We start from the raw sequence: 23,544 nt of genomic DNA, 5'->3' as shown, positions 1-23,544 counted from the left end.
TGTACAGAATAAAAAGAGTATGATGTTGATACAGTTTAGGACCGTGTTACATTAGCTTATTTGTCAATTTGGATTTATGTCTCAAGAAATGGAAAATAGTATTAGTAGGACAGGGATCAAAACTGTATATGATAGTACTTGTGACTCAACAGTATTGGCCATTTATCATCTGTACTGTAAAAACAAATTCAGTTTTGTGCTAATGATTACAATAAAATAAAGTATCAGCTTTCAACTTAACATTAAAAGTATAGAAAAATACATGATTACTTCTATTATATGAGCTAAAAATTGACTTATACACAGCCTTTAAAAAAATAATTTACTTGTTAGTGAAAAATATGCATTATAAAAAGTTATAAATTCTTCTAGTGCCATTTGAATAATTTATCATAAGCTTTGCTAAAATAATTAAGCAATTAAAAGTAACTCCTAAATATACACTCAAATATATTAATGACTCTAAATACCTTCAGCACTATTATCTACAATAGTGTCAGTACTATCAACTCCTGTACCAGGACTCTCTACAGTGGTCCCAGAACTCTCTACAACAGGTTCACAACTCTCTACAGGTTCACCAGCCTCACCATCCTCAGTCCTGTGTAGCCTATCTAATAACTCCTTAATTTCTCTGTTTGTCACATTCAGTTCATTTTTCAACATAGAATTTTCAATTGCCACTGTCTCTACCCTGTATGTTAAACATTCAGTACTCTGCTTCTCTATTTCTGTTGGCAATAATCCTGAAAATAAACAATCAAGGTATCACTGCGGTTTTTTACAACTGCTAAAGGTAAATTATAGTAATACAAGATAAATTATTATAATGTTATATAATTTTAACATTTAATTTTAATTTAATATTATATGATATACAACATTCATAATAGTTATGAAGATAGAAGAATAGATGCATACTTTTTGGCTTATATCCATATGTTTCCATATCATGATCTTTCAAATCACCCACCAATGTCCTCGGGCAATGATGAAGGCTGTAAAGTTTTCTTGTTGGAGATTTATGTCTTGGAGATATTTCTTTGACTTGGACAGTCGAAGGTGGCGGTGCTACCGGAGATGACTTCCTGTGAGGGACTGTTTTGAGGGAGCGAGATGTGGTCCGCTTTTTCTGGTTCCAGGCAGAATGGTCGGGGTGAGAAGTTTCGTGACGATCATGTTTTTTTTGTTTTACCACATTATGGTTACGCAGGGCCGCGCCGGTCTGCTCGTCAAAATTGATAAGCAGATTTTCGGCCTTGCCGGCGAGATCCGCGAACCATGCCATTTACTATGATTTAGTTTTTATTCCTGAAAAGAAAATATACTGATAATATTTTTGTTGAACAATGTACATGTTTGCCGGTAAATTAACAACAGATAAAAGTTTCCATAAGCTAATCTATTTAAACTGCTTTTACCACGTACTAAACATAAGGAAACTGAGCTCAAATGATAATTCTTGAATTTATTTATTCACAGATTCCATGACAGTTTTACTTGGGTTCTTGTTGGCCAACACTTGACAAGTTGTTTTGACACGTAAACATGACATAAACAATGTTATAGTTGGCAGCACTGCCCCTTTCATTTGCACTAGACGTAGCATGATATCGCGATAAAATAAACATTCACACTAGTGCGATAAAACAACATCAATGATTGTGTGCGCACCTATCAGAAAATTAAACTCTCAGAAAAAAATAAGAGAGAAATGCAGTAATTTCAATATTTTCAATCTCTAAACTTCAAAGTATCTTAGTAAGACTGTACTAAATATCCCTTTTGCCTTTTAATAATTAAAACTAACTAATTAATCAAACAGCAGCTGTCAAAAAACTGTCAAAAGTGTCAGAGCTACTTGCTGTTTGTACTTGATATTGTTAATAAAATCTAAAATAAACTAGAAAATAAACACAAATTATGGATTTTGAAAGTCCCGATGTAGAAAAAGACTTTCCTGGACTTTATGCCTCTGAATCTGGACGTAAAAGTAATGAAAGTGACTGTAAGTATTTTATAGTTCATGTTTTTCCTTCTGTATGAATTAACTAGTAAGATTTTTATTATACTCTTATAACCTTTCATTTATCACAAAGACCGTAATAGCTGAATTACTATATAGCCTTATACTAATAACTGTTTGCGGCCTTCCCACTAATACCTACATTAGTATGAAAAAAATGTGTGTCCAGTCATAATGACTAACCAAGCCTAAAGTATACACATGTACTTTGATGTTGGTGCATCTTGTTTTCTTGCTCACGTTTTTAAATACATTCATATTGATGTTAAAATTCATATAAATATCTACCAAAATAAACTTGTTTCACAAGAAAATGTAAAAGCTTTATGAAACAATCAGATGAGCAAAATGGAACAGTATTTTATGTTTTGGTTATAACATTATAACTAAAACTTATATATATTTGGTGCAGAAGGGTACATAAGTCATTTCAGGAGTTATTTAAGTGAAGTAGTCTTTGATCTAACTATAACTAACTGTAAATTTGGAAAATATAATTCATCACGGGACCAAACATAAAATCTTACATAATATATTGAAGAAGTAACTATCAGGGAATAGTTGTTAATGCCTGATAAGCCAGATTGGCTATAGAAAAAGAGATTGGTACAAGTGTGCCACTCCTACCTACATTTACCTACTCCTACATTTTGGCATTGCATGACTTATGATTAGTGTTTGAAATCCAGTAAGTTATCAATTGAATGTACACTGTAACTTGTCGAGGGTATGCTTTTTTCTCTTTGAGTCTATGTTTAATAATTTGCATACCATCTTATTTTTCTACTTTTTAGTATGTTACATATACAAACATTCTCTATTGCTCCAAATAGTAACAATAACAGAGGTATGAATCATTTTTGCAATGCAGCAATGTACATACTTTAGCTATTGTTATGTATATTATGACTTTTGTGATTTAAACCAGTCATTCTAAGCTGACAACTGCAACTGCAAGAGTTTCAATTTATGGCAAAAAAATATATTGGACAAGCTTTCCTACTCATGCCACACACTCTTTTAGTATGTTCTATACCCCTGATGATGTGCACGCCAAGTTTATGATGATCAATTGAGTACTTAAAGCGAAAGCGTTGCATACACACTTTTGCATTTATTTAATAATATTTATAATATAACGGCCTCCGTGGTCCAGTGGTTGAGCGTTGTGCTCACGATCCGGAGGTCCCGGGTTCGAATCCCGGTGGGGACAAATCACAAAAATCACTTTGTGATCCCTAGTTTGGTTAGGACATTACAGACTGATCAGCTGATTGTCCAAAAAGTAAGATGATCCGTGCTTCGGAAGGCACGTTAAGCCGTTGGTCCCGGTTACTACTTACTGATGTAAGTATGTAGTCGTCACATGAGTCATGTCAGGGGCCTAAGGCGGCTCAATAATAACCGTGACACCAGGGTTGATGCGGTTGGTAATCCACCTCACAACCCACACGATAGAAGAAGATCACACAACTCCATTTTAATGAGTCAACAACATTGTCTGTGAATCTTTACTTATTATTTTATTACTTATATTATTATATGATCATGCTCACAGTATACATTTGAAAGAGACCAGTGTGGCGACCGTATGGCGTAGCACAGTTGAAGTCCTTATTAGTATACAAGTATAACTGTTTGTAATTTTTTAAATACAACGACAAATACAACCTTTTTTTAATTAAAAACACGATATAATTTACAAATAGTAAGTAGGAATAGTCATAACTTTGTCACATTGAATTTAGATGATCAAGAGATCTAAGTCTGATCTGGTCCAAACAAACTCAGACCCCTCAAGTTTGTAATGGTCTTTATAGTAATAACTGAATATTTGATTTTGAGGACACACATATTATGAGTAATAGATGGGATTATGGGATTAAAAAAGCTATTTGTTTAATCACATAAATATTCTACTTAACATCAAAAAAATCTAGGTACAGGTATGGTTTATACAAAATTTTTTTGGCTGTTTTGAAAGACAATAAAGTTTGTAAAATGTGTAATATTGCTGTAGGAGTTTTTTATATCTTGAGAGACAGTTTTTCTCTGAGATAAATAGATATACTGTTGTCGAACATTATTATTTCTTATGATTGTTAATATCAAAAGGTTACATATTAGAGAGGTGTATAATTATAGTTAATTATATTATACTTACACTATCAATATGTTCCAGTCAGTGAAGGTGAACATGAAAAGCCTAGCAAGAAGGATCTCCTTGGACGACGCAAGGACAAGAAAGAGAAGAAAGACAGGGGATATGCTGCCTTAGAAGGAGAGAGTTCTCCCGAAGAAGACACGGATACAAAGTTAGCACTTTATCTTGCCAAATTATCACTATTGAAAAAACTGACTATTTTCAATGTAGGTTCACTTATTGAAGGTTAAAATTCTACATTAGTTTGGCTATACTCTACCACCACCACGAACCATGTTATTGCCGAGAAGGAGTTGCGCAATAAACTCCTCACAACACGGTATTATTTTTACAATTAAAAAGCAATACTGGTACAAATCCTCAAAGGGCAGGGAGGCCTGAGAAACCTCCAGGAGGCTTCTGAGCTTCAGCAGGGAGTTAGGTTGGCTTACATTGTCAACAACAGCATTCATAATGGACCACTTGAGTGTAAAAGCGAAAAACCCACTAACTAGGTTATTATAAGCAATACATATTAAAATAGACATACAATTTATTTATTGCCCTGCCCTTTAACTGCCCTGCCCTAGGCTGTATACGAAACGAATTCGTTTCAAATACCACACAATTATTATTTTAACTATTGACTTATTTTATTCTTAACTTTGCCAGAAGTCCGTCAAAGTCGAAAAAGACGAAGTCCTTCAAATTCCCAACGAAAAGTAAGGAGAAACGGGAAAAGTCGCGGGACAAAGAGAAGGTTTTAGAAGATGCGGCCAAGCAGAAAGAAATGAGCGACAAGAAGAAGGAAAAGGAGAGGGAGAAGGAAAAGAAAGAGAAGGAGAAGCGTGAGAAACTGAAAGAAAAAGATAAGGTTGGTAAAAAAATAATGATTACTTTCAACAGTCGATTGTACTCGGAGCATTGAGCGCATGTGTTCGAGCATTGGGTACCTCAGGTATAAGCGTCGTGACAGACCCCGAAAGACATGGTGTGACGGCCTTCACGGTGTTGACCGGAGTGCGCACAAACAAGACCACGAAAACTTCGAAGTGGAAGGGGAGGACTTCTCCAAGCAGTAGGATGATATAGATTAGATGAACGGTCTCACCATGATATCATCATAGCCGTGGTATGGCAGGCACCGTCAGGCACGACGCGACAGACAGCTACACATGTGAAGTGATTCCAGGAGGATACGAGAATAAAATACCATTAAAAGCATCACCAAATTCAATCTTACTTCTTAACGACGAAAGAAGTTGCCTATCACTTTACTTAAACACTTTAAATAAAAATTGACGGCAAAGATTCTAAAACAGACATGTTAAATTTAGAACTCGTTATTTATTTGACAGAATACGTGCATGCAAATCCAAATATGTTTTCCGTCTGTATGCCCCCGAGTGCAAATAACAGTAAGGTACAATTTGCTGACCGTCGAGTGCTTGAATGGCAGCTTCTATAGACCAATTTGCAGTAGTTATTTTTGTCACAGTCCTAGCACTGAGAGCAATCAGGCCACAAGACTGTAACAAATGCATTCGCATACAAGGTTTATAGTTTTATATTATTTAAAGTGATACAAGTAATTGAGTGCTGCGTATCTGATACAGAAGTGAGTACTAGTGTTTTATAAATACATAAAGTCCCATCTATTATCACCGGGGTAAGCAGAGACTATGGAATTCTATAATTCATTTATCTTGCTTCCTTAATATTTAGTAATGCTTCCATGTTTGCCAATGTATTTATATTTGTACTAGGGAATGCAATGCCCGATCTCGCGAGATCTCGCCTAATTTCTCGGGATCAATTCCAAAGCATAATATGACGAGGTCCCATTCGATTGACGGGATAGGGTGAATCTCCTTAAGTTATACTTTTTGTTTTGATTATGCTGATTTCCAAAGAAAACTTAGTTATTTAGTTAGTAATATTGAAGAATAAAGGACCTTGTTTTTCTTTTTTTAACAAAATATTTTGTTTTAAATAAATTCAGTATCACAAACAAGCAGTTTTCATCGTTTTCAGCAAAGACCTTGTATAGAATAGACGGATAATATTTTAGAGTGACGATCAAACTATCACAGCTCTCTTTCTTCCCTATGGCAACAATCTCTGTGGAAAAAAGAAACAAACATAGACAAACACCGCTGTCTAGAACGTCAGTGTTTACCGTTTTGAGATGTTGTGGTAGTCAGCTGGATACCAAACCTGCCGTTAGTTTTTTGGTGTTTTGGGACATTATTTTAACTTTTTATATAAACAATCTGTGAAATAGTTATTCATTATGAACCATGGCTTGCGTAGCTATTGGTTGTGTGAGTAGAATGGGTGTTATAATGGAGAACGATCAAACAATGTCTCACCATGGGTAAGTTATCGACCACATAATACATGTTTGTGTGCAAGAAATACATTACCTGGTCTGGTTTTTGTAAAGTTTATTGAGCCCTAAACACGATGCAGACGCATATTTTCAGCAAAGCCGTCACATTTGTACAAATAATTGATTTCACATTTTACGCTAATCAGCTTTGACAGATCATGTACCCAAAGTATTATAAGTAGTGTTGTCCTTTGATATCGATAACATAATATTATGTTTGAATGTAACATCTACATGTTGCGTTATTCTATTCACGTTTAATTTATTTTTCGACCTGTTTCCGATTTGGATGAAGATTACATAAAGATATTGTATTTTCCAGATTTCCTAAATATCCTAATTTACGAAACAAGAAATTAAGAAACAATTAGATTCAGACCATGAAACGAGATAATTCTCTCTTCTGAAGGACGCCTTCTCCTTATTTAAGCCTGTGCTAATTACATTTCGATGTATCTTGCTTTCTATCGAGCAGGATACCAAACAAAAATATTACATAGAGATGCAGTACCAACAATATTCACTCACATATCTCACATAAGGTGAGTTTAAGTTTAGTTATAAGTTTATAGATAAATTTGCAGCTATTTCGTTTTTGTATTCTACATTAGCATGGAAAAAATATTTCAATACAATACAAATATTCTCTATTGCACAAAATAATTAGTATGAATAACTATTTTGGTAATTACCTGTGATTATTCCTTCTATAAATAATTAGTATGAATAACTATTTTTGTAATTACCTGTGATCATTCCTTCTATGTGCAATGTGTAAACATGCAATGCTTGTGTATTTGTGTGCTCCACGTTAATATGTGCCATTCTTGCAGGTAAAGTTATAACGACCAGAGCCGACACTATACACTTCTAAAGAAAGTGAACAAGAGGAAATATATTTTTTTTTTATCACCAAAAGTCGGAATTGTTCAGTGCTTCGTAGTCATTGTATTCTAACTATATTGAATAAAAATCTTATAAAGAAGTATTTGCTTTTATTCTTTAATCGCATTGAGATAATCCCCGAAATATACTAGAAGGTCGTCTACTTCTTGTATCGAGAGCCGATTCGATTTCCGGTCAAGTCAATGAAAAACGTGTATTTATTTTTTATAAAAGGGTAGGTATGTGATTTATAGCAACCAAAGGGTGGCCGCAATGTCGTATTAAAATGATACTATAGTATATGTGGACTAGATGGACCGTCCTCGACCTCCTCGGCCATAACACCTTGCGAAATGACATAGATTCAAAAATGATAAATTGACCTTTAACAAGTTTGTCCATGATAATTACGTTGAATAAGTGGTTCTGAATCTGTCACCGCAACGTACGGTTCTTCTTAGGTATCTTTCTATCAGGGTACAAATAGGTATCAATTTAAACTAATTTACTTGTGGTTCTACCCACCCAGGTATGGATACTAGGTCGTTATTTCTGTATTTAATTAATCATTCAATTTGTAATGTATATTTTTTTAGATCTTGGACTAACATGAAATATTTAGCCAATAATAATGTCGATAAAGACATGGAACGGCACTAGTGGTTCTGATACAAAAACATATACTATAGGTACGTTTCTATAACAAACCCGCTACACGAGTACAAAAGACGTTACGACGATAGTATGTTTATCTCTTTTTAACTTATGACGGCTCACATGAGTGCGAAAGACAAAACCTATGTTTTTCTTTCGTCTTAAATATGCTCCGTCTATTCTATACAAGGTCTTTGGTTTTCAGCCATCTTAACTTTACATTTTTTTATGAACTAGACGAGAATTTCGGGATCTCGTGGGATTGATATTTTCGACCCCGCGGGATTTCGAATTTCCGATCTCGAGTTGGGATTGAATTCCCTAGTTTGTACACGCATTTCTCAAAAACTGCAAATCGTATTGCTACCTATAGGCAACTAATTATTTTTTAAAATTAAAATAAGTATAAAGATGATATAAAGAACTCCAACTCAACTGAATAGAAACGGGAAAACACTCTTTATTTTGAGTAACTTTAGACTTTCTTCTATTTCAAAGGCATATATTATTGGTATATATGTAACTTATGTCTATAATTCTTATCGGGGTGGCTAGAATCACAAGTTCCTAGAGAGAGGGCGTAGTCAAAGTAGGTACTTTCTATTAGCGCCAGAAGAATAGAATGAAAATTAACTTCAATCCCATATAATTTATTTCTATTGTAATGGCGTTGACACTAATAGAAAGCACTTTGGCCCAGGGTTTGAATAACCGAAAAAATATCAGTTAAAACGGTTTAGGGGAGCATTCTCGTATGTATGATTTTAATTAAAAAAAAAACGGTTAAAACGGTTTGTTCCTCACTCGTACGATATCTTAAGATATCGCCATTTTCAGCCACCAAAAAATAACGATACATACATAAACTCACGAATATTTCCCACCGGGGTAAGCACAGGCTATAGAATTCCATTTGCTTCGATCCTGACACACTTGTCTTGCTTCCTCCACATTCATCAATCGCTTCATACACGCACGCCGGTTCAAATTGACGATACCGATCATCATCGTACTTATTTATTCATTCATTTATTTATTTATTTAAAAGTTATACACGACAAGTAACAATCACGGCACCACAAACCAAACATCATCAAAGGTCATATACTAAACCTTTTTTTAATGTAGGTACGTCCTTATAGGCATCCCTCTGCCAGCCCTGAATAATAATGGTCGTATAAGACCTGCGGGCTTAGCACCGTAAGCGCGCGACTCTTTCTCGCCTCAACCTACGTCACCCGACACTCTCTCACAGCACTGCACAGAAAGAGACAGACGATCTCTGTCGCGGCGAGAAAGAGTCGCGTGCTTCACTGTAAGCACGCGACTCTTTCCCGCAGGTATGCTCAGAACTGATAGCTAGCATTTTCAAGGGTAGCCCAGCTGACGTCATCCGACCCTGCGTTGCCATTTCGCAAAAAATAAATTACCCATGTCCAATGTTTGTAATTTACTTTGCAAGGAAATTTGGTACTTTTAGTAACAGATTTACGTACAGTTTTAATGATTTTTGTATACGTGACAAATATTAGTAATTTTAGCAGGTATGCTCAATCCTATGACAAGCCGCGATTGCTAGCCCATTGATGACGTAAGTGTTACCATTCAATTGGTATCTCCAACATTCCAAGGACGCGAATTTTATTATTGAAAATTAAGTGAATTACTGACTAGTAATTCTTCACTTACGTCATCAATGGGCTAGCAATCGCGGCTTGTCATAGGATTGAGCATACCTGCTGAAATCATTCGTTCAATCGGCCTGCCGAACTTCCTGTGACGTCACGAATCGGGGATCGCCATCTTGGCTACTTACGCGTTACGACAAAATCAAATCGATGTTCGATTTGCTCCAATCTGAATCGGCTTCGTCTTAGACGGTAGCCCCCCTGGTATTCTTATACCATGCTTCTATCTACATACATACATAAGTTCACACCTATTTCCCGTAGGGTTAGGCAGAGACCACGGATGTCCACTTACCACGATCCTGACACATTACTTTCTCATAAAAGATTTCATGCATGCTCCCCGGTTTAGAATACTCTTGACCTGACCTTTCTTTAAAACATCCTGAATCTGATCGTGGTATATACGACCAACAGCCTCCGTGGTCTAGTGGTTAGAGCGTTAGGCTCACGATCTGGAGGTCCGGGTTCGATTCCCGATGGAAACATTGTCGAAATCACTTTGTGAGACTGTCCTTTGTTTGGTAAAGACTTTTCAGGCTTGAATCACCTGATTGTCCGAAAAAGTAAGATGATGCCGTACTTCGGAGGGCACGTTAAGCCGTTGGTCCCGGCTATTAGCTGTAAAAAACACCTCCACCAACCCGCATTGGAGCAGCGTGGTGGAGTATGCTCCATACCCCCTCCGGTTGATTGAGGGGAGGCTTGTGCCCAACAGTGGGCCGTATATAGGCTGTTTATGTTTATGTATATACGACTACACCTTCCTCTTCCGTACTTACTAATTACACCCGTATCATAAATCTTTTTCGTAAGTCTACTTTCATTCATTTTCTATACATATCCACATGCTAACAACCTTCGCCTTATATACCGCTTACGTATTCCTATTATCCTTCAAGTCCACGTGTTCAAACGACCTTATCAGGACGTAGTCTGATAATATATGTATTTAAATAAATAAATAAATAAAACTTTATTTTGGACTTTTGTGTTATGGATGAAGATAGATGTACAAAAGTCCGAAATAAACAAGGACAAGTCCCTTGACTTGTACTATGTTAGTAAACACATATTAAATCAACACGACAAAACCTAGTGTGAAACATGGATGTCAATCCAATGCCTCACAACGGAACAGTCAATTCAGTCCGCCACCGCAAATTCAAAAATTCACAAATTCTGTCTGTATTTAGGAGTATAGTTATTCAGTAGCGGTGTTAGGGTGGGGCGCGGTTGGGCGATCGAGCAGGGCGCCAGATAAAAGGGGCGTCGCAGCCTGCAAAAGAGAGCCGATAGAAAGGCCAGAATAGTAAAATTGTATTAGTTTTTTTCTAATAAGTGGTTATTTTTTATAATAAATAATTATGTTTTTTTTTCATTACATGCTTTCTCTTTTTTCGTATGGGTTTGAATTACAGTTGCAAATCTCGCCCAGGGCGCTGGTAGAGTTAATAAAACCGGCACTTTACTCATTAATTAATGGTGAATGTGGAGGAAGCAAGAGAAGTATGTCAGGATCAAAGCAAATGCAATTCCATAGTCTCTGCGTACCCCGATGGGGAATAGGCGTGAGATTATGTATGAAGTAATTTGTAATGACGAGTAAAAGGTCACTAAATGAAACAGTGGAACTAAGTCGTGCATAGATAAATGTGACAGGAAAAAATAATTTTACGGCCGAACGGTTGTTCACGCACCTAATTCAATGTTTAGTGCTGTGGCCTTGGTCAGTAAACAGTATACAAAGGAAGCCCACTCAGTCGCGTTTCGAAACAGCGCCATGCATCACCTACGGTGTGTTGTTACCAAGGTGCTAAACAATTTTTATAAAAGTTTGATTTATAATCTTTTGTGGTTTTATTTACTTTTTGTATTAATATATTCTCAAATTCAATGTCACGACCTGTTTATTTTAAACAACATTTATTTGTTCGTATTTATATAAAGTGTGCCCATTAAGTAACTGCTGACATTTGTAAATATTATTCAAATGTCCAGACAATAACAATGAATAAAAGATTATCGATTTCCAGTTTTATCTAAAACTCTGTTACCTTGTGATAAATGTCCTGTTAGGCCTTTATAATACATAGAAATACGTTAGAAAAGTTAATTTAATAAAACGTTTAATTTTATGGAAAGTGTTTTGTGTGTACCTAAATAGTTATAATAATAAAATATTGGATTTTCTTGTCCCAGGAAAAGGAGGAAAAAGCAAAATTCAAATTAGAATCGAAAGAGAAGCTTAAAGATGAAAAGAAAGAAAAGGTAAAAGATAAAGATAAGGACAAAGTGAAAGATAAGGAAAAGGAAAAAGTTAAGGAAAAAGACAAAGATAAGAAAGACAAGAAGCTAACGAAAGTTCCATCCACAGTGACTTCTGGCGTACCTTTCGAAGAAATATTTACTCTTGGAGGTAAGCATTTATGCACCTTTATTTTACGTCACCATATGATTTATTATAAACCATCTTAAGAAGTTAATACCTACCGAATGTTGTGCAAGTGCACTTCTCATCTGATGACATAAAGCTCTGCCCACACCGATCGGAATTACGGGTATGAATTTTTAAAAAGCCACCCTGTCGATCAATACAATATCCTGACTTTTCTATTTTAAGCATCTCATGCCAATGATTTGATCTAAAAACCAGGGATGTTAAGGAGCTCCGTAACCGTAACCCAACCTATCGGATATTCGATATAAAAAATCATCCGAAACCGTAACCGAATCCGAAATAAAAGTTTCGGATAATATCGAATAGGGGCGGATGCGGGGCTAATTGAGACACGTTATGGCAAGTTGTTTTGATCGGCCGGCCGAAATATTCATAATTTCCAGAAAGCGTAAACTTTGCCACACTTGGTACCTGGTATAGATGGCCTGCCTTGCGTTATTGCTACGAACCATTATTGTGGATTTATGGCATTTGATCACCATATCGCCCATATGGGTACCTACATATAAGTAATCCATCATGATTCTTGATAGAGTACGAAATCAATTTATTGAATTCTACTACTTGCCCGAAATGATAATGTTGCTAAATGCAGCTGGAGTCTCAAAACAAGGACATAACTTACATACATAAACCCACGCCCATTTCCCACCGGGGTAAGCAGAGGCTATGAAATTCCATTTGCGTCGATTCTGACACACTTCTCCTGCGTCCTCCACATTCAACAATCGTATCATACACCCACGCCGGTTCAGAGTAGATCGTACTAAACATTCTAAGGTCATCTCCAATTAGCACGAACTTAACCTAATTTTATTTTGACAGCTCTTAAAGTCGTTCCGTCGTTCACTCACAATAGGTGCAAAAAAGGGATGGAGTTAGTTTTATTTCTATCAAATCAAGTGAAAATTAAATTTGTGGTTGCCCGAAGCGTTAAAATTTTACAGGAATAGCAGAAATGTGCTTTTTTCGTCGTCTTATGCTTATTATTGTCACAAAAACAAAATCAATACCTTCTACAACCACGTTACACCTGTATCTCATACTGTATTTTGGTGGGGTGTTTTGTGCTGAGGTTTAGTATTTAAAATAACTCAGGCTCTAAGCGATGTAGCGCCACGAGGGTATGAACTTTTGTAGAGCGTTACTAGGTGAATCAGGCCAGTAAAAAAAATAAGTCGGGCCTTTGGGCAGCCGCATTCTATCCCAGGCCAACAGGGATAGTCTCAAAATGGACACCTAAAATGTCGCTGCATAAATAAAAGCGTGCATCACGGCGTGTTGATAGTGTGATAATAAAAACGTCATGTATGTTATTATCTGTACCAATAGCATACCAAAACACACCTCAAGGCCAAAGATAACACCTGTTACCGTGTAACAAATGTTTAATTCCCAACCATCTTACTGTACAGATCTGTGTGAAGTTTCTCTATTATTTTTTTTAAATAATATCCTACCATGAATCCGTTTTTGACCGGATTTACTATAGATGGTATGTTTCCCGTTTTCATTTGTTTAAACAAATTACCATAGAGTATGTAGTTCATTTAATAACTGACTTCTAAAGACTACATTTATACAATAAGGGCCTTTCCAGACTATGTTCCCCAAAAATAATATAGATGGCGTCTGTCAAGATTTAACGTGATAATTACCTAATTTCTCATTACTCTGGTACCTACATAATTATTCAAAAATATAATGTATGTAATATGTAGTGGCAAAAACATATATAAAAATTATTGTTCTTTGACATTTGGATCCGGTTATGTATAGAATTATGTTGCTACTCTGCTTCTCATTATTTTGACCAGATTAATAATAGGTGGAACATTATTGTGCCAGGGTGTAATAATAAAAAGGTCATCATTTATACGTCTGTTATCCACGAAAATAGAAGGTTAAACGAAGGCAATTTTGTTAACATTGTTTTTTTTTACCTAATTGAGATACGCCAGAAATCTCTATAACTATTTTTACATAGTATTTTTACTATCGATTCTTACAGTACTAACCAACAGCAAAATTATGTACGTCGCGGGCGATCGCGAGACAGATATACCTAAAATTATACCCAGTCAGAACAAACAAGTAATCACAATGATAGAGATTCGAACCTATGCTAATACTATGCTTTATGCTAATACAATGCAGAAGAGAAGGGGTAGGTCCCATTTGTTCCATAGAACATGACGTCATCGGACAAAATGAGACTTTTTACTTTTATTTCTTCTATAGGACATCTAATACATTTTTATTTCAATATGTTCCATAGAACAAGTGTAGAGACTCTAGTGATAGTTGTTGTTGTTATTCTTTTAATCGTGTTTTTTTTTTTGCCAACTGATGACAAAATACTTTGAGAGTCTTCTATAACATCTGAACTGTACTTGCTTGTTGAGGCTCTATCCATATTATCTTCGGCTTAAATTCACGTCCTTCTTCGATTATTTATTTTTTGAATACCAAAGTCAAATATTGACACCTTTCTGTAGGTACATAGAATTTGGCACGAACATTGATATTCAACCAGAGAGATTAGGAACATGGAACAATTTTGGAAAAGACAATTCCCATTTTGTTCTATGACTTCACTAATTATAAATGTCGGGGGAGAAATGCTTTTATATAGTTCCATAGAACATAATAATGGGTAAAAAAGTCTCATTTTGTCCGATGACGTCATGTTCTATGGAACAAATGGGACCTACCCAAGAGAAGTACGGTCATGAGCATTAATATGTATACACTTTGGTACCATGTCACATTAACTTTTTGATAAATTTAACTGTAAGTCTCACTAAATGTCAAATATGTTAGTGCGACAGAGTCCTAAAGTGGGTAAATTATATTGCTCATGACTGTACGTTATCCGCCTTACCAATAAAAAATAAACAAGCAGTGAACGTGTGTTTAATTATTTGTCAGCCAAACAAAATTAAATGCAATTGTCACTCGAATTGAGTGAATTTTGCTTGGTTGTCAAATTCTTATGCACACGTTCATCGCTTGTTTATTGGTAAGGTGATATATATTTATCTATTAGTTAGTTTTATCTGTCTGTTGCTTTAGTATTAACCTGTGGACGCTCTGGTTATTTCAGTGGCGCTACCAATCTTCGGCGTTCCTCTACAGAAGTCTGTGGAAAGGTCACGATGTCACGACGACACTGGTCTACCTCTTCTAGTGAGAGACAGCATTGATTATTTACAGGTACCTAACTTTTTTTATTTTTTCAAAACGGCCTCCGTTTTCTAATGGTTGAACGTTGGGCTCACGATCCGAAAGTCCCGGGTTCGAGCCCAGATTAGGACATTACAGGCTGATCATCCGATTTTCCGACAGTAGATGATCCGTGGTTCGGATGGCACGTTGGTCCCGTTAGTATATCCATACAGGGTGTGTTAGTGACACCGTAACGAATACTAAGGAGATGATTCAGACCATGATTCTGAGTTGATATCAAGTGGAAATTCTGTCGCAAAATTCATAAAAATCGTTAGGGTTTTTAAATTATTTTCAGTTCCATACTTTTACGACGGCGAAAAAAAAGTTTTCATCACGGTGTCACTGGCACCCTGTATATAATATTACTTGTATATGGTAACACTATGCAACATCCTCGCAAAACTTATGCAGTACATTTTTTTATTACCTACCTTCTTTTTGTTTTGACGTGACTTATTGTAGATTTGCTGTAAATGACATTAACTACTTGGCCGGACAAATGGGGAGTGCTGAGGGCTCACCCGGTAATTACCTACCGTTTCATACAAACAACATTGTTTATTTCGTTTCTTCTGTCTACCGTATGTCTATTAGCTTTTTTTTTTGGCGTGAATTATTGTAGATTTGCCGGAATGTCTATTAGCGTACCATCAATTTATGAATGTGCAAGAATCGAGGAGTGTTACTTATGAAAGCGAATGAAATGTTCATAAATACGCCAAGCAAGTGTTCTAAGCTGTTCTGAGAGCGAATAAAAACACTGTCAGGTGCTTGTCTTCCCGCGCATTTCGTGAATTACGACAGTGGGATTGTGTCCTTTTTAACATGATCGATATTTGGGTTGGGATGTTTGGGTTTAGAACAGCCTCCGTGGTCTAGTGGTTAGACCGTTAGGCTCACGATCTGGAGGTCCGGGTTCGATTCCCGATGGAAACATTGTCGAAATCACTTTGTGAGACTGTCCTTTGTTTGGTAAGGACTTTTCAGGCTTGAATCACCTGATTGTACGAAAAAGTAAGAAGATTCCGTGCTTCGGAGGGCACGTTAAGCCGTTAGTTCCGGCTATTAGCTGTAAAAAAAAAAACACCACCAACCCGCGTTGGAGCAGCGTGGTGGAGTATGCTCCATACCCCCTCCGGTTGATTGAGGGGAGGCCTGTGCCCAGCAGTGGGACGTATATAGGTTTTTTATGTTATGTATGTATGATATATGGGTAGTTTCCTAGGTCGAAGATAAATTATGAAATTCCGATTACTAAATAAAGACAGATCTAAAGGTGACAAAAAATGTTTTCTTTTTAACTCATTTATAAATTTAAAGAAAAATGTAATAATATGTCTGTTTAGAGGATTCAACCTGCCAAGTTTAGTTCAGAGGATCCAACCTGCGCACTCATTATATTAGTGCGACTCTTGGGTCGAAAAAAAATAGAAAAAAATATTATTTGTAGCTCTGCCCACCCCTTTAGAGATCAGGGTGTGAATTTATGTATGTATGGGTATCCAACAGCAACAACATAATATTTTATTATTAAATACTTTGATACATAACGTTTTAAGCGACTAAAACTGAAATGTTGTTTTCACTTTATTTTCCTATGCGATGCGAATCCGATTTATTTTGTCTTCTGTGATATTTATTTACAATCTTTTCACCAAGTACACTTTTGATTGCGACCTTGCACTGCGATGGCGTAGTTGGGTTTGTAACTCACCTTGTAACCATATAGCGCGAACAGGAAAATTCTACTCCACCTCCTTGCCGCTCCAGCGATTCACATAATACTATTTTAATGATGTAGCGCAAGCCACGTCCTGCTATGTGAACTGATGCATAAATTATACATTTAACATTATAACTATTCACTAGTTCTAACTAACGATTTAAATAAGGAATAATACTACGTATAGAACGGTAACTCTCCGCTCCCTACCAGCGGCTGAGTTAGGTTTACCTCACCCCCCTCGGTCTTACTTTAGTCTTCAATCGTATGAGCGAACGCACCAATGCGCGTGTACGATAACGTCAATGTATAGTGTCTGTGTAAAACGAGGTGTTTTGTTTGGAGCGTCCGGGGTGCGTCTATGCCCAGCAGCTTAATGTATGTAATAAATAATAATCTAAAACAGTGCTTATGCGAATGTTATTTGTAAATTATGTGAATTCGTTTACAAAAGGCTGCAGCTCTTACGAAGTAACTAAATGTATCGCTTCGTATCAAATCATCTTAACGCTAAAGTATTAATCAACAGTGAATAAACATGACAAGCGAGGCGATTTTTTTTTCAATTGAATGTGTTATCGAAATGCTATGGTGCGATCTATTGTTCACATAATTATATCGTGTATCTATTGAACATCTCTCTATGTATAGGTTCGATTCGGCTCCCTTATTATTTCTGCCACACTGCGAATCCTAGTTTTAATTTTTCTTTACGTCCAGAGAAGTCGCTCAGGCCGTCGTTACATCTTACAATTTATTGCAATAAGTTATTCGAATTTTACCTGTCAACTATTGTAAGGTTGATAACCGACCTTGCTAATCCTGCTTTTACTTATTGTTCGTGCTTAAAGCTAATATGTAAAAATATAATAAATAAGTAAAATTAAATTAATACAGACACACATACCCCACCTTAGTATTATATCAATCATCCATTCAAATAGAAAAGTAAAAATATTTTTTGTCTATGGCAATTCTGACAAGATCTCGTAAAATAAACAACGCAACGTGATATCAAGTGGTTTAATTTCCGAAATGTACAGTAATTCCTGCAAGAAACACCATCAACCCAACACTTATTATTGAGCCACTAAAGCTCTTTAACACGGCTTTTGTATTCGTAACATCTACTTGTTAACGTCATGCATCGTCCTTTACTTAAAGTAGAATAGAATACGCATGATCACGCTTCTCTCTCTCTCTTTCCCTCAAAGCGAGATAGCGTTATGAAATCCGACACATAATTCTCGGTTGCTGTTGGTGTCACCACACGATTACGGCTATTTGGTGTCAAATTACGTTTGCATGTTATTTAATTATTTGTGAAAATTGTGAATTTAATTTCCATACAATTTGTATTACGTATTTATTTTAATGCAGTAACTATCAAACGGTGCAGTGTTGATTATTAGGTTGCGTCCTTTATGTAACACTGCAATTCACTATCCTTTTTTCCGGTTAACACTGTGGCCACATCGAACCTTTGAGGCCTTTGAGGCCCCCAGGTCTGACCTAATAACCAGGCTTAACGTGCATTCGGAAGTCCATATCACCTTATCTACATTTGTTTTTTCCAGGCCCACGGTTTGAAGTCCAACCAGATTTACCGCGTGGATGCTGACAAAATCAAGCTGCAGCAACTACGGAAACTTTACACTGATCGAGATGCAACCTTCCCCTATCACTGGGATGTGCCCGTCGCCTGTGCTATACTTAAAAGTTTTATCAGGTGACGATAATATAACAATAGTACTAACTTAACATACCAACAATAAAAAAAAAACAAGGAGCGAACATAGGCTAGCGAAAATTAAATCTAATTATCAAACAATTCGATTGAAGTTTGCTTGGCAGTCAAATACTTAAATACATGTTAAGTGTTGTGACCTGCGACCCACTGGCATAACCTGAAAAGAAAATGTTTGTTGTATTGGGGATTAAAATTAAAAATTCCTCTAAAAAGCAATATTTCAATTTGTCATTGGCGCATTTAATAAAGTAAAATAAGTGCGCAATGCACACAAATGTCAAACAGCAATATTGGTTTTTTAGATGAATTGCTTTGGTTTGCCCTGTTTAACCCCCCAGATTATGTTTAACTATGCCCTGCTTTATTTGGTTAGGTACTTTACAGTTGACGCTAACTTTTTGCAATCTAAGGTGCGGGCGTCACTGTCAGAATAGTATATTTTCTCTGTATGTCTCTTTCGTACTCGGCTGTACTCTGTATTTCCGTCCTGTTGATTCGCACTTTCCTAGATTACGCGCAAATAGCATAGTAACTTTTTTATTTTCATTTACTAAAGAATTACTCTTTCGACAGTGAACTGCCAGAGTCGATATTAACCCAGGAGCTACACGGGCAGTTTGAACAGGCAACGGCCATCGCGGAGCCGCAACGAGAATCCACGATGATAGGGCTGGTGGCCAAACTGCCGGCCTGCAACCACAGCTTGCTCAGCTGGCTCATGAGGCACTTCGAGAACGTCGTCGCTAATGAACAGGTGCTTTCATTGTCATACAAACTGTCTTGATTACATATTTGTCGGTAAAGCGAGTCCCCTATGATGGCATTGGTGGCCAAACTGCCGTGAGCGATAGAATGTATTTGCACCCGACGTATTTAAAGTTGTCATTTTTTATGTTATAATTTTAACCCGTGGTAGCCCAGTTGGTAGAAGCGTTCTAAACCAATGATTGTCGAATTTGTTTTAGAATTCATGTTTGGATCACAAATGATTATCACGTGCTCACCGGTGAAGGAAAACATCTTGAGGAAACCCACATTCCCCGTTAACCTATATTGGGCTGGGTTTCTCTTCGCGGGTTGGAAGGTCAGACAGGCAGTCGCTTTTGTAAAAAAACCGAACCTGTCCAATCTTCAGGCTAGGTAAGCGGACGGGATAATGCTAGGGAGATGATGATTTTTTTATGTTACAATTTCAGGTGAACCATGCGAGTATTCAGACGATAGCCACTGCGATGGGCCCTGCACTGAATATGTCTCTCAACCTGCTCACCTACTTCATCACCAAGGCCGACAAGCTGTTCCCAGATGCCCAACTCGCAAAGTGAGTTTTTCTTTATAACTACTTATATCCTAACTCGTAAGGCCAGGTTCCTAGGCACTATAGCACATCCCAGACACTGCGTACAAAACCAAAGTGACTAATAGCTGTCATTCCGATCTCTTCCGTGTTTCGAAGGGCAGGTAAAAACATCGGTCCCGGCTATTACCTCACGTTAATATCGGAGGCATTTGGGCGGCTTGAAACTCTGGCTTGAGGAAGCCCAAGCACCTTCACCAATCCGAATTGAAGCAGCGTAGTGGAGTATGCTGCATAGTCCGGTTAGTTGAAAGGAGGCCGGAGTGGATTATTATCATTATAATAAAATTTAAGTCCTTGCAATGTTGGAGATACCAATTTAATGGTAACTAACTTATGATCAAATGGCTAGCAATGGCGGCTTTTCATATGGTTGAGCATATCTTGTTTTATTATACCATGGCTTTCACTAACAATTGACTAGATCATTATAGATTCAATTCAATTCAATTCTTGATGAATGGCTTCTGTGGTCACAATTCTGCCAGTATCACGTTTGAAGAAAGATCATTATAGATGGCGTTACGGCTCACCACCTATCACGTTGGAGTAACAGAAAGCTCGGTGAGGTGGGGGTACTTAATTCATCTTGCTATGGATGTAGGTACCTCTGACATAGTCGTGAGCTGATGTTATGTACAGATACGTCCCGCCTCTGCTGACGCTGCCGTCGGAGTTCCCAGAGTCGGCTCAGGAGATCAGCACGGAGCTTCGCAAGCAGGAGTCCCTGCTGAGTCAGATCCACGCGGAGATGCACGCGGGTTTCATAACGGAGGCGCGCGACCACCAGCTGTGGGAAGCGCAGCGCATTGTCACGCAACTCAAGGTACCGAAACGGAACCCTAATTAAATTGGCTATTATACTACCCAATCCACCCAGACCGACGCGTCAAGTTCACATCGGGATCGGCAAAATCGACGCTATTAGACTAGTTCGACATCGTGGTTACTATGGTTACGCCACACCCACTCGCTCAAGATCGTGGTTAGCATGGTTACGGCTCACCAATTTGCTATTAGACTACACAAACCTGATCGCCGCGCCCGTGACCTTAACGCATCGAACAGGATAGATTGGCAATCCGATCTTTAACCGTTTCATCGCAATAAACTCTTGATATAAAGTATACCGTAGATTCAACATGAGCGTTCAAGTGGGACGAAAATTGACATTCCGTAGTACCCGATTAGGCGACGAACTGGCAACATGTGGATTTTTATAACCCTACCGCGTTACGAATCACCACACGCTATATAGATGCTAAGATGGCGACCGTACCTACGTTTTTTTGATGATTTTATACGCTGCATACGATTGTACAGCTATGACGTATGACGCGCTTTATCTACGGTACTTATATGCATAAATTATTAAAAGTGTTATTTGTTGTCTTCGCTGATCACTAGCGATTAGTATGTTAAAGTCAAGTTAATTGTGAACAGCCAAAATCACAAATAACGTGTATAGCGGTTGAAGGGATGTATATTTTGAACCGTAAAAGGTAGCTAATAGAAATTTATATTTTTTATTATTGATGATGACACATTCATATACTCCCATAAGCTCTCATCTATCCTCGCTAATCGATCCTAGATTGTTGATGCAATGATACAGAATGGATTTATCTATATCTACACAATCCAGTTATCAAGTGTTTTCCACCAATCTGTCAATGGCATAAAATCAATCTAATTAATTTCTTCCCCCCAGGAGGATAACCTCCTTTCTCTCGTTCTTGTAAATATTCACATTTTACGACTTATATATGTTTTCAGAGGAAACTTCGTTCCGTGCAAAAGTCTGTCGAACCAAGTAATGCATTGCCGCAACAACCGTCAGTCGACGACAAACCACCAGAAGAGGAGCGCAAGAGACGACCGTCACAACCTGAAGACACCCCGCCTGCTGCACCTCCACAACCTGAACCGGAGGAGGCTACACCGCCATCAACAGCAGCAGCGACAGCAGACGCGTTCCAAGACACCAAAGAATCTCCGCAGGCCGGCACTGAGCCAGTCTTCGAAGCAGAATTTGAAGACAATTTTGATTTCAAGCCAGAGAACGAACAATCTCCCGCCGAAACCGAATCTCCTAACGAACCCGCGAAAGACAAACCCAAATTCACAGAAAAAGAACTTAAAGTCCTTCGACTAGAATTAGAAAATGCAGAATATTTACAACTAAAGTCGTTACTTCAGGCGAAAATCAACTCCGAGCAATTTGAAATTGTCAAACTGAGGAGTCACGTCGCCTTGAAAAACAAGCAGGAAGGTTCCCTACTAAACTGTAAGGAGCCTAGAGAATATTCCCCAGAAGAGCAAGAGTTGAGGCAAAGACTGATGAAGGAGAACACCATGTTGGAACAAAAAAGACTGAATTTGATCAATCAGATATTCCAAGAGCGAGTCGCATGTATACAACTGAAAATTGAACTGGCGTTGAAAGAAATACTTTCTAAATCTTAATTGTTTTTGTTATGTGCGTTATTTATTGTTGTTGACTTTAGATTTAATGACGATTAGAGAAGAATTCTCATTATTTTCGAGTTAGTGAATTGTGAAAATGTCAAAATTATGTTAGCACGCCATTAGGTACGGTGGTTGGACACGCAAGTCATTCTAGATAAAAGCAACATATTTGAAATTCTGGATGCTAAATTAAAATGATAGCGGAAAAGTGAGCGTGTTCTACTACTATTTGAGTATACAAAATGTACAAGTTATTTATGGTCATAAATTAGAAAATAATTCACTTCTGTAAAAAAGCAGAGGCATATTTATTGGATTTTATTACTTAACTAAAATTGAAGTTGACAATGCATTCAAATTATGTTATTTCGTATTTTATTGCACTGTGTAAAATGTGTAATTTTAATTATATTTTCGTATCTTTAAAATAGTTTAGTAAATTAATTTAAGACGGAAATGAGGTTTCTGGATTACAGTTAATGTATAAGTACGGCTAACACAATATTCCACTTAAATATACGCAACTATTTAGCAGCATTTACTGATATGTGAGGAGCACGGTTTCTCTGGAATAGATGAACTACGTTGATGGAAGAACGAGTTTTGATTTTTAGTACATGCTGCTGTATTGTTACTTAAAGAGCTCCACATGTAACTTAAATCGCATTGTAAGGTGTAACATAGTCTCAATAATTGTGATCTTAAATATTTTATCATCTTAAGCGTATCACAAATGGAAACTATCAATAAAAACGTTTTATGAAA

General features: G+C 37.1%; 2 protein-coding genes across 6 annotated transcripts in view; one reads left to right on the top strand and one right to left on the bottom strand.

The window, feature by feature from the left end:
- Window positions 1–5,580, bottom strand: part of LOC126380627 (golgin subfamily A member 5) — a 17,299-nt gene extending 11,719 nt beyond the window's left edge. For 2 of the 4 annotated variants that reach the window (XM_050030168.1, XM_050030164.1), the window contains exons 1-3: window positions 1,422–1,530; window positions 922–1,311; window positions 471–746 (exon numbers count right to left, since the gene is read on the bottom strand). In XM_050030168.1, coding sequence (XP_049886125.1) covers window positions 471–746; window positions 922–1,288 — 643 coding nt within the window. In that variant the 5' untranslated portion in view covers window positions 1,289–1,311; window positions 1,422–1,530. Of the gene's footprint in view, window positions 1–470; window positions 747–921; window positions 1,312–1,421; window positions 1,541–5,280 lie in introns of those variants that run through there. The other 2 variants (XM_050030167.1, XM_050030165.1) reach the window with 2 other exon arrangements.
- Window positions 1,834–23,544, top strand: LOC126380624 (ralA-binding protein 1). 2 transcript variants are annotated; one of them, XM_050030160.1, is made up of 10 exons: window positions 1,834–2,008; window positions 4,209–4,341; window positions 4,842–5,043; window positions 11,991–12,207; window positions 15,356–15,465; window positions 18,781–18,932; window positions 19,527–19,707; window positions 20,150–20,274; window positions 20,953–21,136; window positions 22,087–23,544. In XM_050030160.1, the coding sequence occupies exons 1-10, from the start codon at window positions 1,924–1,926 to the stop codon at window positions 22,774–22,776; spliced, it is 2,079 nt and encodes a 692-aa protein (XP_049886117.1). In that variant the 5' UTR covers window positions 1,834–1,923; the 3' UTR covers window positions 22,777–23,544. The 2 variants fall into 2 exon arrangements, with proteins under 2 accessions (XP_049886117.1, XP_049886118.1); XM_050030161.1 differs by lacking the exons at window positions 1,834–2,008; window positions 4,209–4,341; window positions 4,842–5,043 and adding an exon at window positions 11,544–11,601.

The sequence above is a fragment of the Pectinophora gossypiella genome, chromosome Z, assembly GCF_024362695.1.
Source record: "Pectinophora gossypiella chromosome Z, ilPecGoss1.1, whole genome shotgun sequence".
NCBI classification, from domain to species: Eukaryota; Metazoa; Arthropoda; class Insecta; order Lepidoptera; family Gelechiidae; genus Pectinophora; species Pectinophora gossypiella.
This window is presented reverse-complemented; position numbering and strand designations above follow the sequence as displayed.

Excerpts from the sequence above, each read along its gene's own strand:
- LOC126380624 (XM_050030160.1), top strand. The coding sequence starts at position 1,924 with ATGGATTTTGAAAGTCCCGATGTAGAAAAAGACTTTCCTGGACTTTAT. Across the intron at positions 4,342-4,841 it reads GAAGAAGACACGGATACAAA|AAGTCCGTCAAAGTCGAAAA; the intron begins GTTAGCACTTTA and ends TAACTTTGCCAG. Across the intron at positions 19,708-20,149 it reads ACGTCGTCGCTAATGAACAG|GTGAACCATGCGAGTATTCA; the intron begins GTGCTTTCATTG and ends TTACAATTTCAG.